The sequence below is a fragment of the Mesoplodon densirostris genome, chromosome 1 (genome assembly GCF_025265405.1).
Source record: "Mesoplodon densirostris isolate mMesDen1 chromosome 1, mMesDen1 primary haplotype, whole genome shotgun sequence".
Classification (NCBI taxonomy): domain Eukaryota; kingdom Metazoa; phylum Chordata; class Mammalia; order Artiodactyla; family Ziphiidae; genus Mesoplodon; species Mesoplodon densirostris.
In genome coordinates, this window is record NC_082661.1 from 87521765 (window position 1) to 87540185 (window position 18421).

General features: G+C 39.2%; 1 protein-coding gene across 1 annotated transcript in view; it reads right to left on the reverse strand.

The window, feature by feature from the left end:
- TRPC3 (transient receptor potential cation channel subfamily C member 3) overlaps positions 1-18421 on the reverse strand; it is an 81520-nt gene that overhangs the window by 9864 nt on the left and 53235 nt on the right. Inside the window, exon 10 of the mRNA XM_060088902.1 lies at positions 15636-15719. Coding sequence (XP_059944885.1) covers positions 15636-15719 — 84 coding nt within the window. The remainder of the gene's footprint in view (positions 1-15635; positions 15720-18421) is intronic.

Below are 18421 nucleotides of genomic sequence, written 5' to 3' on the forward strand. Positions count from 1 at the left end.
AACTTCAAGATAGTGAAGATTGCTGGGGAGGGATGAAACCCAATGTAATAGAGTAGGGGTATTTTAGTTGTATCAAAATTTCCTTACAAAAAAGATCCAAAAAGAATATGGCAAAATGTTAATATTTATTAAAGTAAGATGGTAGTGACATAGACGTCTAACAAGACATTTTGCAATATCTTTCTGTGTTTGAAATCGTCCATAATCAAAATTTAAAATATAATAAAAACAATTAAAATACTCTTATAAATAGGTTTTTAATGCTGCCTAGCAAATCGATGTGCCTCACTAGCCTGGGCATTCATTCCATCTTCAGTAGCCAACAGTTCTTCAGTCATGATAAACAAATATTTTGCACTTTTATAAACAAAGGTGTAAAAACTTCATGTTGTAAAGAAACTGAGAATAACTCAGGGCTTATAAGGGTCTTATTTAGTACCATTCAGAAGTGCATCATTTAGAAATACTATCTCCAGAAAAAATGAAACTTCTAAAAATTTAAGTGAGGCAGAAGTTTGGAGTCAAAAATCTATGAATTTGAATGTAGGCCTTTATTTACTAGCTGAGTGAATTAAAGGTGCTTATTAAACTCTTTAAGCTTCCATTTCCTCATTTATAAAATGGGGGTAATAAAACTCAACTAATAAGTTGTACAGATTAAATAATCAAATGCATGTAAAAAGCATAGTTACTGCTTAGAAAAGGACAGCTCTTGTTGGTATTATTTATAAAGTTTGAGGACTAAGATACTGCTACCCACATTCCCTAGTATAATACTCTAAAACATTTATGTAACATTATTCAAAACCACACTTAGAAAGTCTATGAAAACTTACATTTACTGCCAGAAGGGACAATAACAGGAAAATAAAATATTTTAAACATTCATATAGTGTTCAAGTTCCCTAGAAATATCCTGAACAAAACTATTCAGATTAAATTCCCTCATTGAAGGGAAAAGAAGAAGGCATATTCATCTCCATTTCGTCTTTAACCCGCAGGGAAAATTATAGTTATAGGCTTAAATTTTTCCCTTCAAAATTTGATGTGTTTTAAGCTTTCCATGCATCCCACAAAAATGTTCACCTTAATAATAGCTTAAATATACTTTTTTACCACTGCACCAAGTTGGAGTCTCTCTAAAAGGCAAGAAGACACCTGCTATTGGACTGAAATCAGTTTCCCCACATATGACACTACCTGGTAATAGTCCATCCCTTAGTTCATGTTGGAAAGATAACTGATGTGAATTCCAAAATGATCTGCAGCTCAAAGAAGGTGCAAAGTTTAGCCATTTCCATTCTATTAGGTAGCTTGTCTGGTGAACCCAAGGTAGTATTGTATAGCAGTTGAGAAAGTGGGCTACAAGGACAAATAGCTTGGATTTGAGTGTGTTTTGAATTATTTAGAAGCAATCAAATCTTGGTGACAATCTGTGTAGTGGAAATGTTAGCATCTACCTTGTAAAAGATAATACAAGTTAATTACATAGAAGGTGCTCAATTAATGTAACTATTATTCCTTATTATAATTTATGTTTCTTTTATAAAGAAAATTTTGATTAACCCATCTTAATAATGCTGGTACTGTAGGCAAAGATCATGAAACTTGTGAGTAATAAGTAAAAGTATCATTTAAAATATTATCTTTACCTAAATTTCTGGTGGATTCTTTAAGCAAAGCCAGTACCACAAATTAAATTGATCAATAACGAATCATCTTCTTTCCCTCTTGGTCAAATTGCTAACTAATGCAACAGAAGTCTATAAATTAACTTCCACATTCCACAGACCTCCAGGAATTATCCATATTTCTCAATATGAGCATGTGAGTCACTGTTTAAGGAAGACATTGTAATATTATTGAGTGAACTACGGATTTCCTCTATCCAAGGTGTGGAAAGCTTGGTCCTAGTTACCTCAAACATTATCTCTTGCAAATAAATCCAAGTTCATTTCTCAGCCCTCGATTAAGACTGGGAGAAGGAATGAGATTTGGATGGTTGCATATGTGTGTATGCCCTGACTTTCCAAAAAGAATCAAAGCCTTTCTTTTCACTTGCTTATTTTTTACTGATTCAAATTCAACTAACAATTGTTAAGTAATCTATCAGATACTTTTACATTTATTTCCTCATTTACTCCTACAGAGAAGCCAAATTTGACTGACATCAGTAGATTCTACAATCTGAATTTTAGCAACCTATAAAGTGTGACTATAAGGTAATTAGATTGATTTGGACAAACACGAAGAACTTGGAAGTAGAGAGCAGAATTTTAGGGAGGGAAGGGTCCTTGGAAATCATGTGTTTTTCATTTTTTCATACCACTCATTGTGACATACATACCCTGACAGATCACCATTGCACAGCCTCTGAATAAACATCTGTGATTCAGACCCTGCTACTTTTTCCAGACAGTTGGTTTGGTCTATTTTTGGACAATTGTAGCTGTTAAAAAATTCCTTTGTATTGAGCCAAAATCTGCTTCACTGTACTTTCTAACTACTGGTCCAAGTTTTGTTCTTTGGAGAAACAGAGAATAGATTTCCTTCTTCTTCTACTTGATCAGCTTTCAAATATTTTCCTCCTCTGGGTTTCCCTGGGTTCCCATACCATTTTATTTATATCTCACTTATACCACATACCCATATCCCAAGGTTGTATGAACGTTCACCTACTTTTTTCTTTCCTTCCCTTCCTCTCCACCTCCGTGCTGCCCTTCCACTCCATGGGAGAGATCCTTGAAGCCATGGACTGTATATTTGTAGTCTTACAACCTAAGACCATGTGTAACAGAGGAAATCCTGAATGTGCCATGAAGCGTAAGGTGAATTCCTCATATTACCATGTACTTCCAGTAAAATCAAGCCTACATGAATTAGATCAGAGACCATGATGTGGGCCGAAGATAGTCTAACACTATCTGAGCCAGAGGTATTCCCAAGCCAAAGAAGGTTGTTAAGGCAGAGCTGCCACAGAAGAGGGCAGAGAGATAAGAACCTACAGCCCAGGGGCTTCCCTGGTGGTGCAGTGGTTGAGAGTCCACCTGCCGATGCAGGGGACACGGGTTCGTGCCCCGGTCCGGGAAGATCCCACATGTCGCCGAGTGGCTGGACCCGTGAGCCATGGCTGCTGAGCCTGTGCATCCAGAGCCTGTGCTCCGCAACGGGAGAGGCCACAACAGTGAGAGGCCCGCGTACTGAAAAAAAAAAAAGAACCTACAGCCCAGCTTTTGTGGAGGCTTACAATATATTCTCATTTCTCAAGGTCATATTAGCATATCTATGTACTTTTAACTTGAATTAACACAGGTATTCATGAGCAGAATTCAATCATAGCTATCCCTCCAAGTCTTTATGTTCTCCCAGAAAAATCATCCCCAGTTTTTCAAAAAAATTCTTTATATACATAAAAATTACCTCTGCATGCTCGTAATAATTAATGTTAGTATAAATAATACTGCCATTGATCAAGGCACCTAAAAAATTTTCCTTTGTTGCCCTTTGAGACACATCTGAATCTCTGTCTTTGAAGTAATTGTCATGGAGAGGAAACATTCATTTGAATGTAAAACATGTAAGATGATGACCCGATTGGTGATGGCCACATATTTTTTTGAAGGTGGATGTAACTTTTTTTTTTTTTTTGCTGAGCCCTGCGGCTCGTGGGATCCTAGTTCCCCAACCAGGGATCAAACCTGTGCCCCCTGCAGTGGAAGCACAGTCTTAACCACTGGACCGCCAGGGAAGTCCCAGGATGTGACTATTTTTGAAAAAATGTGAAGTCAGATGGCACTGTCTTGTTAATAAGGTGAATGATTAGCTGAGTTCAGGACTGAGAAAGTAACAAAGCACTTTTTTGTGTCTTATAAACTAATTATAGAAGTAACTCTTTAGAGATATTCCAAAAATATTCTGATCTGTGATATAAACCATTAGAATTAGTTTATTCCAAAGGTCACACCTTTGAAGGAAAAATCCTCATTTAGCAGATTAAGATTTGGAATTTCTTTAAGGTAAATCACATAATCACACTACATGAAAAAAATTCATAACAAATAAACCAATTGTTATCACTCATGGAGTTCATAACAGGTAGATTTTTATCTAAATGTAATCAAGACATTTATATGAAGTTTGGTGTATATATAGCTGATTGAGACTTTTTCCCTCAGTTTCCCTTTTTCTGCTATCAATTTTGGGGAGCTATAGAAGACTACGCCACAGGCGCAGGGAATTCTTCTCTTTAGAAAATACGAAATATACAGGATTCTGGAGTCTCTAGGCATTTAGCAAGGATCATTTCATGCAGAGGCATAGCCATTTTCAATTTAACAATATACTTAAAAGTTTCTCCACTTCTTCTAAATCACTCAAAAGTAATAAGGAGAATAGGAAACAGAAACACTAATTCCTTCATTAATGAGACTGAGAGGAATCCATATTCTTTTTAAGAAAGGTTATATGTAAAGGTCAAATGGGGGTATGGAGAAATGCCAAGAGCAGACATTCATGGCTGAGAATGTCCTTGACCTTTTTTTTGTGTGTGTGTGGTTTGCAGGCCTCTCACTGCTGTGGCCTCTCCCGCTGCGGTGCAGGCTCAGCGGCCATGGCTCATGGGCCCAGCTGCTCCGCGGCATGTGGGATCTTCCCGGACCGGGGCACGAACCCGTGTGCCCTGCATCGGCAGGCGGACTCCCAACCACTGCGCCACCTGGGAAGCCCTGCAGTGCTATTTTTGACAAGAGATAATAAAGAATAAGTTGAACTCACATACACAATGTTGTGCCTAAAGGCAAATTCCTACTAGCCTGGGACCAGGCCCTGGAATTCTCTGACCCCACTCCAACCTCCTGAAAGCAGCTGGTCCGAGAAGAACTTACTTCATTCAAAACTGAGTAATAGTCAGTAAGGAATCTACAAAACATCTATACTAAGACAGTCCAAGAAAAAAAGGAAAAAAACAAATAGCAAATAGAGAACACTCACTAGAAAAATGCTAAAGAAGAGATGGAAACACATAATGCCATTATTGAAACATAATCTTTTAAAAATAGGGACCAATCATGTCTTCAAATAAGAGCACAAGGAAAATATGGTAAGTTGAAGTAGGAAATGATATATAAGTTGGAAAATCTCAAGAAGAGGAGGAAGAAAAAAATTAAATCATCACAGAAATGAAAGATATATTTGAAGCAGCCCATATGAAGATAGACAGGAATAAAAGACAGGATGGGGAAAAAGGAGCCAAGGAGAGAAATGGATGAAAAATTCAAAAGGAATAGAGAAAAAAAGATTCAGCAGGCATCTAATTGGTATCTCTGAAGATGAGACCTCAAATAATGGAACAGAAAAAATATTTCAAGGTATAATTCAAGGAAATTATTCAGAAATAAAAGAAGACTTGAATGTACAATTTGAAAGGACATACTCCATGCCAGGAAAAATTCATGTAGATCCACCTACAGAACAATCAATTGCAAGTTATTGGATTCAAAAGATAAACAAAGAAAATTTGGGCATTCAAATCAAAATCTCAGGTCAACTATATGAGAAAAACAATCAGGCTGGCCTCAAACTTTTCCATATCAACATTCTATTCTAGGAGCAGTGGAGCAATGTTTACAAATACATCAAGAAAATAAAGTCATATCTAAGAATTTTACAGCTAGTCAATATGAATATATAGAAAATAGGAAACAGTTTAGGACATAAAATAACTCAGAGAATGTAGTTCCCATGAGCTCTTTTTGAAGAAACTGGAGGAAGACAAACTTTACCTGACAAAGAGATTAATGGAAAATTAAGGCAAAAAGACTGGTGGTGAGTACTGAATGTTTAGCTGTGGGACTAAAACTAAAACAAATGTGAATTATAATCTTACAAGGTAGTGAAGGGGATCAGAAAATATCACCCCCAAATATATCACTTTGACATAGGATTACTTTGAGCTGAAGGCAATTAAGAAGCAGAAGACACAGAAGGAGCTCACTGCCTTCCTCCCAACTGCCCAAGAACAGGACATAAATTTCCATTTGTGAAGGTCTTCCCCCTCCCCTCTTCCATACCAAGAGGAAGAGAAACAAGCATCATCACTAGAAACAGAAAGTTGGCTCAGAAATGGGTCTGCACAAACACAAACCTTACTACAGTAACCCTAATCTTCCATTAATTTCCCCATATAAATACTTACCTTCCCACAATTTACCACTCCTGGGAGCCCAAAGACATCCTCTTTCCTTTGTCTTGTCACTTCTCCACAATTCATTGCCCTTTTTAGGATGATATATAAGCCTCAATTTCTACCTACCCCTTTGAGGTACTCATCACCAAATTCTCCCATGTGTTTGCACTTTGCATGCATAAATAAACTCTGTTTTTGTTTTTGTTTTTTTCTTCTGTTAATCTGCCTTTTGTTAGTTTAATTCACAGGCCCCAGATACAGAACCTAATGGGTAAAGGAAAGGTTTTTTTGTTCCACCTGTACAATTCTAATGATTTAACTAGCAAAAGCTGAGAGGAGGAGGGGAAAAATGGTGAAAGATAAAATAAATATACTGATTTTTTCATATTTTAGAGCTGGAGGGTCAAAAGATAAAACTTGAAACTTATAAATCAAATAACAGATATAAGTATATGTAAAGCACCAAGACAAATAATATAATCCACTTTGGCAGAGACTGCCAATTCTCTTCCCTGGTTTTTTAGCTCAGCACACAGCCACTAGGAATTAAGACTTATTTCGCAGCCTCCACTGCAGACATGTTGTTTGTGTAACTTTACAGAAGTTCTTTACAGGAAGGAGGCATCTTTCTTCCCTATCACTGTCTGACTATATTTTGGAATGCAGATATAATAGCCAGAGCTCCAGTAGATTTCTTGGACTGTGAGATCATGTTAGAATGAAAGCCAATCATGACAGAGTAACATGATAGAAACAGCCTGGGCCCCTGACAGTGGTAGGTACCATACCAGCCCTGGAATGATCACCTCCAGAATTCTTGAAGAGAAGAGAGAAACACATTTCTATGTTCTTTCAGCTATTAGTGGTTGGTATTTGGTGGTTCTGTGTGATTTGCACCACTTAATCCTAATTAATATGAACACTCTGAGGTCTACTTTAAAATGATACTGGGTACACAAATGAAGATCTGAACAAATGGAAAGGTGTGTCATAATCTTGAAAAGGAAGACACATATAAAGATGTCAATTCTTCTTAAGTTAACACAACCCCTAAAATACCAACAGAATATTTTGCAAATTATACAAGCTGACTCTAAAGTTTAAGGAGAAAAATAAATAAGAAAGAATAACCAGGAAAATGATGCAAAATAATTTGAGTAAGAGTCTCTTCAAGTAAGAGTCTTGAAGTAAGGACATATGTATGTGTTTCTGTGTATTTTGTTTGATTTTGTTTTAAACTATAGTAATTAAAACAATGTGGTTCTATAGCATATTGAAAGCCCAGAAATAAATCTAAGTAGATATGGGAACTTAGTAAATGATAAAAGTGATATTTCAAATCAATAGAGAAGACAGATTATTCGACACATCCAGTTGTGTAATCATCTGGAAAAAAAATAAATTTGGATCCCCACCCACACATTGCATCAAATTATATTCTATACAGATCAAATATTATCATGTAAAAAGTGAAACCATTAGTGTACCAAGGAAAATGTGGGTAAAACATTTCTTAAATATCCTCATATGGGAGAGGAGCTTTTGAAATAGGACACAAAATCTGAAGTCATAAACAATTTGTAAAGTTGACTACACACAATTCTAAAAGGTTGGGAAAAAATACCCACAAATATTAAAAAGACACACAACAAACTGGGGGAAAAATTCTCAACTCCTATCACAGGTAAAGGGCTGATTTTCTTAAAATAATTCTTAATTTTTAAAAGAATTATTCCTAATTTATAACAAAGAGCCCATCAAGAAAAGCAAATAAAAATTGGGTCTTAAGCATATAGAAAACTAAGCCTAAAAAGATGGTCAAATTCATTCATCACAAAGAATGCAAAGTAAAATGTGACACTGTGGTATCATTTTCACCTGTCAATTTGGACAAGATAAAAACCTTTGGTAACATACTATTGGTAAATTAGGGAGGAAATGGGCACTCTTGTACGTTTATTGTTAAGAATATAAACTGGGCTCAGATGCCGGCCGAAGCCCCCCATGGTGCACTCGGGAGCAGAGAAGGCGAGTGCCCAGTGCCCCACATGACTCAGGCACCACGCCCGGCCCTCAGGTGACTGCACCTGACCGGGAAGCCCCTGACAGGAGGCCACCGCTCAGGCGTCTCTGGGACCTGAGGAAAGGAGCCCCCGACAGGACGCCCAGCCCTCAGGTGACTCTGTGACAGGACGGCTGCCTGAGGAGTGAACTTCCATTTTGGAGAGGGGCCCACATGTGAGGGAATAGCAGATGGTCTCTATCAGCTGAGGGCTTGAGCTCAACAACCAAAAGGAAGCGAATTCCAACAACCATGTGCCTGCTAGAGGACAGGGAGCCTTAAATAAGTTTCCAGCCCTGACCAGCAGCTCCCATGCAGCCTCCTGTGTGAGGCCCTGAGCAGAGGACCCAGTTCACCTGCAGAAGTACCCACAAAGAAATGGTATCCTGGCAAAATGAGGCAGGAGCAAAAGAGTTGAACATGTGTGAAAAGGAAAGTGAACCATAGTCCATTCAGTCTAGTATAAAATGGGAAAATTGTTACAATCATTTGAAGACCCAAGAGACTGATAAAAGGCACACTATTAATAGAGAATTGTTTACTCATGAGAAACTCCTACTGTGTAGGGGAAGGATAATAAACCTGACTTGGTTGTCTAGGAGCACTCAAGTACTTCCACCCAACCTTGGACAGAGTTAAAGACAGCTTCTTTGTGGCTGGCAGAGAAAACCAAGCAGCTTTGCTGGCAAGAGGATTCTAAAGGAGGAGAGAAGGAAAGTAATAGGAAGGAAAACAGACATCAAGAGGGTCTTGGTGCTCTGGCCTGGTGTCAGGCCTGAGCCTCTAAGGTGGAAGAGCCGAGTTCAGGACATTGGACCACCAGAGACCTCCCAGCCCCATGTAAGATCAACTGGTGAGAGCTCTATAAAGAGACCTCCATCTCAACACTAAGACCCAGCTCCACTGAACGGCCAGCAAACTCCAGTGCTGGATGCGCCATGCCAAACAACTAGCAGGACAGGAACACAACACCACTCATTAGCAGAGAGGCTGCCTAAATTAATACTAAGTTCACAGACACACCAAAACACACCACCGGATGTGGATCTGCCCACCAGAAAGACAAGATCCAGCCCCACCCACCAGAACACAGGCACCAGTCCCCTCCACCAGGAAGCCTACACAAGCCACTGAACCAACCTTAGCCACTGGGGGCAGACACCAAAAACAATGGGAACTATGAACCTGCAGCCTGCGAAAAGGAGACCCCAAACACAGTAAGTTAAGCAAAATGGAAAGACAGAGAAATATGCAGCAGATGAAGGAGCAAGGTAAAAACCCACCAGACCAAACAAATGAAGAGGAAATAGGCAGTCTACCTGAAAAAGAATTCATAGTAAAGATAGTAAAGATGATCCAAAATCTGGGAAATAGAATGGAAAAAATACAAGAAACGTTTAACAAGGACCTAGAAGAACTAAAGAGAAAACATACAATGATGAACAACACAATATATGAAATTAAAAATGCTCTAGAAGGAATCAATAGCAGAATAACTGAGGCAGAAGAACGGATAAGTGACCTGGAAGATAAAATAGTGGAAATAACTATTGCAGAGCAGAATAAAGAAAGAAGAATGAAAAGAATTGAGGACAGTCTCAGAGACCCCTGGGACAACACTAAAGGTACCAACACTTGAATTATAGGGGTCCCAGAAGAAGAGAAAAAGAAAGAGTCTGAGAAAGTATTTGAAGAGATTATAGTTGAAAACTTCCCTAACATGGGAAAGGAAATAGTCAATCAAGTCCAGGAAGCACAGAGAGTCTCATAGAGGATAAATCCAAGGACAAACACGCCAAGACACATATTAATCAAACTATCAAAAATTAAATACAAAGAAAAAATACTAAAAGCAGCAAGGGAAACGTGACAAATAATGTACAAGGGAATCCCCATAAGGTTAACAGTTGATCTTTCAGCAGAAACTGTGCAAGCCAGAAGGGAGTGGCAGGACATATTTAAAGTGATGAAAGGGAAAAACCTACAACCAAGATTACTCTTCCCAGCAAGGATCTCATTCAGATTTTTTTTTTTTTTTTTTTTTTTTTTTTTTTTTTTGCGGTACGTGGGCCTCTCACCGCCGCGGCCTCTCCCATTGCAGAGCACAGGCTCCGGACGCGCAGGCCCAGCGGCCACAGCTCACGGGCCCAGCCGCTCCGCGGCATGCGGGATCCTCCCGGACCGGGGCATGAACCCGTGTCCCCTGCATCGGCAGGCGGACCCTCAACCAATGCGCCACCAGGGAAGCCCTCTCATTCAGATTTGATGGGGAAATTAAAACCTTTACAGACAAGCAAAAGTTAAGAGAAATCAGCACCACCAAACCAGCTTTACAACAAAGGCTAAAGGAAGGTCTCTAGGCAGGAAACACAAGAGAAGGAAAAGACCTACAAAAACAAACCCAAAACAATTAAGAAAATAGTAATAGGAACATACATGTTGATAATTACCTTAAATGTAAATGGGTTAAATGCTCCCACCAAAAGACATAGACTGGCTGAATAGATACAAAAATAAGACCTGTATATATGCTGTCTACATGAGACCCACTTCAGACGTAGGGACACATACAGACCGAAAGTGAGGGGATGGAAAAAGATATTCCATGCAAATGGAAATCAAAAGAAAGCTGGACTAGCAATTCTCATATCAGACAAAATAGACTTTCAAATAAAGACGATTATAAGAGACAAAGATGGACACTACATAATGATCAAGGGATCAATCCAAGAAGAAGATATAACAATTGTAAATATTTATGCACCCAACATAGGAGCACCTCAATACATAAGGCAAATGCTAACAGCCATAAAAGGGGAAATTGACAGTAACACAATAACATCTGAGGACTTTAACACCCCACTTTCACTAATGGACAGATCATTCAAAATGAAAATAAATAAGGAAACACAAGCTTTAAATGACATATTAAACAAGATGGACTTAATTGATATTTATAGGACATTCCATCCAAAAACAACAGAATACACATTCTTCTCAAGTGCTCATGGAACATTCTCCAGGATAGATCATATCTTGGGTCAAAAATCAGGCCTTGGTAAATTTAAGAAAATTGACATTGTAACAAGTATCATTTCTGACCACAATGCTATGACACTAGATATCAATCACAGGAAAAAAGACTGTAAAAAATACAAACACATGGAGGTTAAAAAATACACTACTAACTAACCAAGAGATCACTGAAGAAATCAAAGAGGAAATCAAAAAATGCCTAGAAACAAATGACAATGAAAACACCAGGACCCAAAACCTATGGGATGCAGCAAAAGTAGTTCTAAGAGGGAAGTTTAGGGCTTCCCGGGTGGCGCAGTGGTTGAGAGTCCACCTGCCGATGCAGGGGACACGGGTTCGTGCCCCGGTCCGGGAAGATCCCACATGCCGCGGAGCGGCTGGGCCCGTGAGCCATGGCCGCTGAGCCTGCACGTCCAGAGCCTGTGCTCTGCAACGGGAGAGGCCACAACAGTGAGAGGCCCGCGTACAGCAAAAAAAAAAAAAAAAAAAAAGAGGGAAGTTTATAGCAATACAATCCTAGCTCAAGAGACAAGAAACATCTGAAATAAACAACCTAACCTTACACCTAAAGCAATTAGAGAAAGAAGAACACCCCCCCCCAAAGTTAGCAGAAGGAAAGAAATCATAAAGATCAGATCAGAAATAAATGAAAAAGAAATGAAGGAAACAATAGCAAAGATGAATAAAACTAAAAGCTGGTTCTTTGAGAAGATAAACAGAATTGATAAAGCACTATCCAGACTCAATAGGAAAAAAGGGGAGAAGACTCAAATCAACAGAATTAGAAATGAAAAAGAAGAAGTAACAGCTGACCCTGCAGAAATACAAAGAATCATAAGGGATTACTACAAGCAACTATATGCCAACTATATGGACAACCTGGAAGAAACGGACACATTCTTAGAAAAGCACCACCTTCTGAGACTGAACTAGGAAGAAATAGAAAATATAAACAGATCAATCACAAGCATTGAAATTGAAACTGTGATTAAAAATCTTCCAACAAACAAAAGCCCACGACCAGATGGCTTCACAGGCAAATTCTATCAAACATTTAGAGAAGAACTAACACCTATCCTTCTCAAACTCTTCCAAAATATAGCAGAGGGAGGAACAGTCCCAAACTCATTCTACGAGGCCACCATCATCCTGATACCAAAACCAGACAAAGATGTCACAAAAAAAGAAAACTGCAGACCAATATCACTGATGAACACAGATGCAAAAATCCTCAACAAAATACTAGAAAACAGAATTCAACAGCACATTAAAAGGATCATACACATCAAGTGGGGTTTATCCCAGGAATGCAAGGATTCTTCAGTATATGCAAATCAATCAATGTGATACACCATATTAACAAATTGAAGGAGAAAAACCATATGATCATCTCAATAGATACAGAAAAAGCTTTTGACAAAATTCAACACCCATTTATGATAAAAACGCTCCAGAAAGTAGGATAGAGGGAACTTACCTCAACATAATAAAGGCCATATATGACAAACCCACAGCCAACATCATTCTCAATGGTGAAGAAACTGAAACCGTTTCCTCTAAGATCAGGAACAAGGATGCCCGCTCTCGTCACTATTATTCAACATAGTTTGGGAAGTTTTAGCCACAGCATTCAGAGAGGAAAAGAAATTAAAGGAGTCCAAATCGGAAAAGAAGAAGTAAAGCTGTCACTGTTTACAGATGACATGATCCTATACACAGAGAGTCCTAAAGATGCTATCAGTCTTAGAGGAAAACATAGGCAGAACACTCTATGACATAAATCACAGCAAGATCCTTTTGGACCCACCTCCTAGAGAAATGGAAATAAAAACAAAAATAAACAAATGAGGCCTAATGAAACTTCAAAGCTTTTACACAGCAAAGGAAACCATAAACAAGATGAAAAGACAACCCTCAGAATGGGAGGAAATATTTGCAAATGAAGAAACTGACAAAGGATTAATCTCCAAAATTTACAATCAGCTCATGCAGCTCAATATCAAATAAACAAACAACCCAATCCAAAAATGGGCAGAAGACCTAAATAGACATTTCTCCAAAGAAGATATACAGATTGCCAACAAACACATGAAAGACTGCTCAACATCATTATTAGAGAAATGCAAATCAAAACTACAATGAGGTATCACCTCACACCGGTCAGAATGGCCATCATCAAAAAATCTACAATCAACAAATGCTGGAGAGGGTGTGGAGAAAAGGGAACCCTCTTGCACTGTTGGTAGGAATGTAAATTGATACAGCCACTATGGAGAACAGTATGGAGGTTCCTTAAAAAAATAAAAATAGAACTACCATATGACCCAGGAATCCCACTATTGGGCATATGCCCTGAGAAAACCATAATTTAAAAAGAGTTATGTGGGCTTCCCTGGTGGCGCAGTGGTTAAGAATCTGCCTGCCAATGCAAGGGACATGGGTTCAAGCCCTGGCCCAGGAAGATCCCACATGCCACGGAGCAACTAAGCCTGCTTGCCACAACTACTGAGCCTGAGCTCTAGAGCCTGCAAGCCACAACTACTGAGCCCACGTGCCGCAACTACTGAATCCTGTGCGCCTAAAGCCCGTGCTCCGCAACAAGAGAAGCCATGACAATGAGAAGCCTACGCACCGCAACAAAGAGTAGCCCCTGCTCACCGCAACTAGAGAAAGTCCATGCGCAGCAGCAAAGACCCAACACAGCCATAAATAAATAATTAAATAAATAAATGAGTCATGTACCACAATGTTCATTGCAGCTCTATTTACAATAGCCAGGACATGGGAGCAACCTAAGTGTCCAGCAACAGATGAATGGGTAAAGAATATGTGGTATATATATATACAATGGAATATTACTCAACCATAAAAAGAAACAAAATTGAGTTATTTGTAGTGAGGTGGATGGACCTAGAGTCTGTCATACAGAGTGAAGTAAGTCAGAAAGAGAAAACAAATACCGTATGCTAACACATATATATGGAATCTAAAAAAAAAAAGGCTCTAAAAATGGTTCTAGGGGCAGGACAGGAATAAAGGAATACATTTAGGAATAAAGGACGCAGATGTAGAGAATGGACTTGAGGACATGGGGAGGGGGAAGGGTAAGATGGGATAAAGTGAGAGAGTAGCTTTGACATATACACACTACCAAATGTAAAATAGATAGCTAGTGGGAAGCAGCCACATAGCACAGGGAGATCAGCTCGGTGCTTTGTGACCACCTAGAGGGGTGGGATAGGGAGGGTGGGAGGGAGACGCAAGAGGGAGGGGATATGGGGATATATATATACATATAGCTGATTTTCTTTGTTATACAGCAGAAACTGTAAAGCAGTTATACTCCAATAAAGATGTTTTTAAAAAAAGAACATAAATTGGTACAAGCTCCATCAAAATCAGTTTGATAACAGCTAAAAAATTAAAATACACATATACTTTAACCAGCAATTCTATAGGCTTGCACGTTTCAAATATCATGTATAGAAGGTTACTTACTTGTATTGCTTGTAATAGCTAAATATTGGCAATATCCTCTATTTCCATCAATAGAAGGCTGATAAATTAAATACAACCATATAATGGGATATAACGTAACCATTACAAAGTAAGACTTTGACAGTCAGTGTGCTAAGCAATTTTGCAGAATGTGCTGCTTCCAAAAAAATCACATGAACAGGAGTATACCCATTAATTGACATTACCATTCGTTATAAATTCTTTGGTCCTCATTCTTGTGATCTTGTACTCAACAGAAATCTAAAGATTTGGTAGTCAAAGTGATCAACCAGATGGGAAGGACTATACCCTCTTTTGAGTCAGAAAATAGTGTTGAAATGTCACATCCAAGATCAAAGCACAACAGATATTTTAAAGTAGTACTGATGCAACAGTACAGCCTAAGATTCCATTTGAAAAACAGATTATCTGGAGAAATGTACCAGGTTTTTTTGTACTGTGAGAAAATTATTTTCCTAATATACCACATCTCCCACTGTTTTCTCCAGCTCAAGGTGTATGAAAGTGATCTTCGGAAATTGTGGCAACACTCTGCTTTCAATATCACAAAGGAACTCTTCTTCCTCAATCAAACAGACAAACAAACAAAACAATAGCAAGAAGAAGAAGGAGAAGAAGAGGAAGAACTTGGACTCTGATTTCTAAAGTGCCCTCTAACATACCATTTTCTCTGTTCTGTTCTACCCTCATAGCACATCTGAAGAACTGAAGAATATAAATCTACTCACTTTTCTCACGCACACACACACACACACATGCACACACACACACATGAACACAGAGACATATGTGGAACTACATACAGATAAAGAGATATGTCTAATGAATGCTTACCTGATAACGTGTTGGCGGATTGAGAATGCTGTTAAAACTGTGTGATTCAAAAACTCTTGAGTTAGACTGAGTGAAGAGGTTTAACTAGGAAAAAATACAATTAGCCTAGTAAATTAGAATACATTTATTTGTAAATCATAAATATAATCTACTTTATTCTCCCTGATAACATTTCTGGAGTCAACATTTCCGAGGGACATTTTGTGGAAGCTGAGTTTTATGAATGACTTCATATATTTCCAAAGGCAAAAATTAATGTGAGCAACACGCTCACATTTATCAAAATGTTGGACAGATGTACTGTAATAGAACTGTTTAACTGAAAAAATATTTTAAAAAGGTGGCTCATAGGGCTTCCCTGGTGGCGCAGTGGTTGAGAGTCCGCCTGCCGATGCAGGGGACACGGGTTCGTGCCCCGGTCCGGGAGGATCCCACATGCCGCGGAGTGGCTGGGCCTGTGAGCCATGGCTGCTGAGCCTGCGTGTCCGGAGCCTGTGCTCCGCAACGGGAGAGGCCTCAACAGTGAGAGGCCCGCGTGCCGCAAAAAAAAAAAAAAAAAAAAAAAAAAAAAAGTTGGCTCGTGTTAAACATAATTGTTCCTGGGGTCCTTATACACTTTATCAAAATGTCTTCATGGCATCTAGAAGGAGAAATTGCACAGAAGCAACTCTATCTGCTCCTGAGCCTGTGTTCCTTTCCTACACTTGAACAGTTACACACTACAAGTTCAGAGGGTATAGGGTATCATTTGGTATTTTGTAATCCTAAAGCATGAGCAAAACAAAACGTCTTCCTAAGTATCTTGGAAGTACACTGTGCCAGGTTCAACACTTTGGAGAGAATTGGACTAAGGTATTTTGGCTTTCTTTTCTTTTCTCTCTCTTTTTAAGGTTTAACTTCTGAGTGGGTAAGAACAGAAAGCAAGAGGAGACTGTCGTTACTGTCTACCCTTCACATATGTGAACAGGGCCTGCATCTTATTCACAGATAAGCTGCTACCTATACAGTGTGATTCAAAGGCGGGGCCCTTTATCCAAGAAAATGTATTCACTCCACCACCTGTCTTCCCACCATCATAACTTAGGAAGCGGTGGGATACTAGAAGGGAAGGAAGTGGCACTTAAAGGTAAGGATCCTCCCGGTTTTGTCCTCTTTCGACTGTGGCAGGAGAAAACCTCAGCTAACAAAGTTAATTCTCCTATTTGCCACTAGAGGTCAGTCTCTGACTGTTGACTGAGGTTAGAGGTAAACGTTAGATTGATTTCTTGAGGTTCCTTCCTGTCCTCTAAAAAAGAAAAGCAGAAACATAATTTCTCCAAATGTTTACTAAATTCAGGACACAGAGAGTATCTATAAAGATTAATAAGATTAAAGAGATAAAAACAGTTCCATGAACAATTTAAGAAATAAAATCAAAACGGCAGGGTTTTTTTTTTTTGGCTCCACCATGCCACGTGCGGGATCTTAGTTCCCTGACCAGGGATCAAACCTGTGCCCCCTGCAGTGGAAGCGCGGAGTCCTAGCCACTGGACCACCAGGCAAGTCCCCAAATGGCAGATTTTAACCAGATATGGGGAGACTAGGAAGCCAAGCGGCATGGCTCCTGAAAGATCAGTGCTCAACCTTCTTCTGTTTCCAGCAACGTCTCTGAAGAAAGCTATTCTTCCTGCCACTGTTGCAATACAGGCAGGAGAGGACACCCTAAACAGAGCACATCTGCTGCCCTCACATCCCTGTGAGCAAGCTGGTTTTTTGTTTTGTTTTGTTTTTTATAGCCACAGCCAACTTGAATGTGCTCCTCTTAACCTGTTAGAGTTTCTCCCCTTCTACATTATGACAGTATCAGGAATGAAGTCAAATGTCAGTGAAATCATTTGCCTACAGAAAGAAAACTTGAGGGTGTGAAGTGCTGGAGCTGTGAGTTCCCATGTTTGAATAGCTTCCCTTTTAAATAATAAAGACTCAGAGAATAATAATCAATCCCCAGAGAAACAAACTGCCTTCCAAACAAAGTCCATCTCAGCAGTAGCAGGAGTTGCCCAGGATGGCAATTAGAACCCAACCCCTTTAAGACGCTAGCTAAGCTGCAGCTAAAGGCACAGCCCGTGGGGCGGAGGTGGGGCAGTAACCAAGCCAGAGCCACACCTGCTGAGCAGGAGGCAGCCAGGTGCAGCAGAAAGAGTTAGACCTCTGAGGCTGGAAAACGCCAATTCCACGACTACCCCACACTGGCTAGCTCTTGTGACCTTGCATAGGTGAGTTGTTTTAATGGCTTCAGTGGTCTTATCTATAAAATGGGAATAATAATACCTACCTCACAGCGTTGCATGAGGTTCAAATGTACGGCAAAGCACTTTGTAAACTGTGAATGAGGACGGGCACTGATATTTGTTGAGGCTGGAATTTTGTGCCTCTCATATCCTCCTCACAATAACCCTGTGAAGTTTTCTCTCTTTCAGGTGAGACAATTATGGCTTAGGGTAATGAAGTGATTTATCCGTGTTACTTTCTAATAAGCCTTAAGCCAGAATTGAAACCCAGGTCTAATGCCAAGGCTCTCTTCCTTACATTATGTGGCTTCTCACTGTATACAGTGAGATATTATTTGAAATCATAGCCAATCACTGTCTTGCAACCTAAGAGCCTTAAAAGCCCATATTCAGGTCAAACAAAGAAGGTTTAAAAGGCTACCTTCTTAAAGAGTAAGATGTAAAGTATTACAAATCTTGGAAATGCACATCTCTTTTAAAAAGTGAGAAATTAAATTGCACTAACCCTGTCTTTTT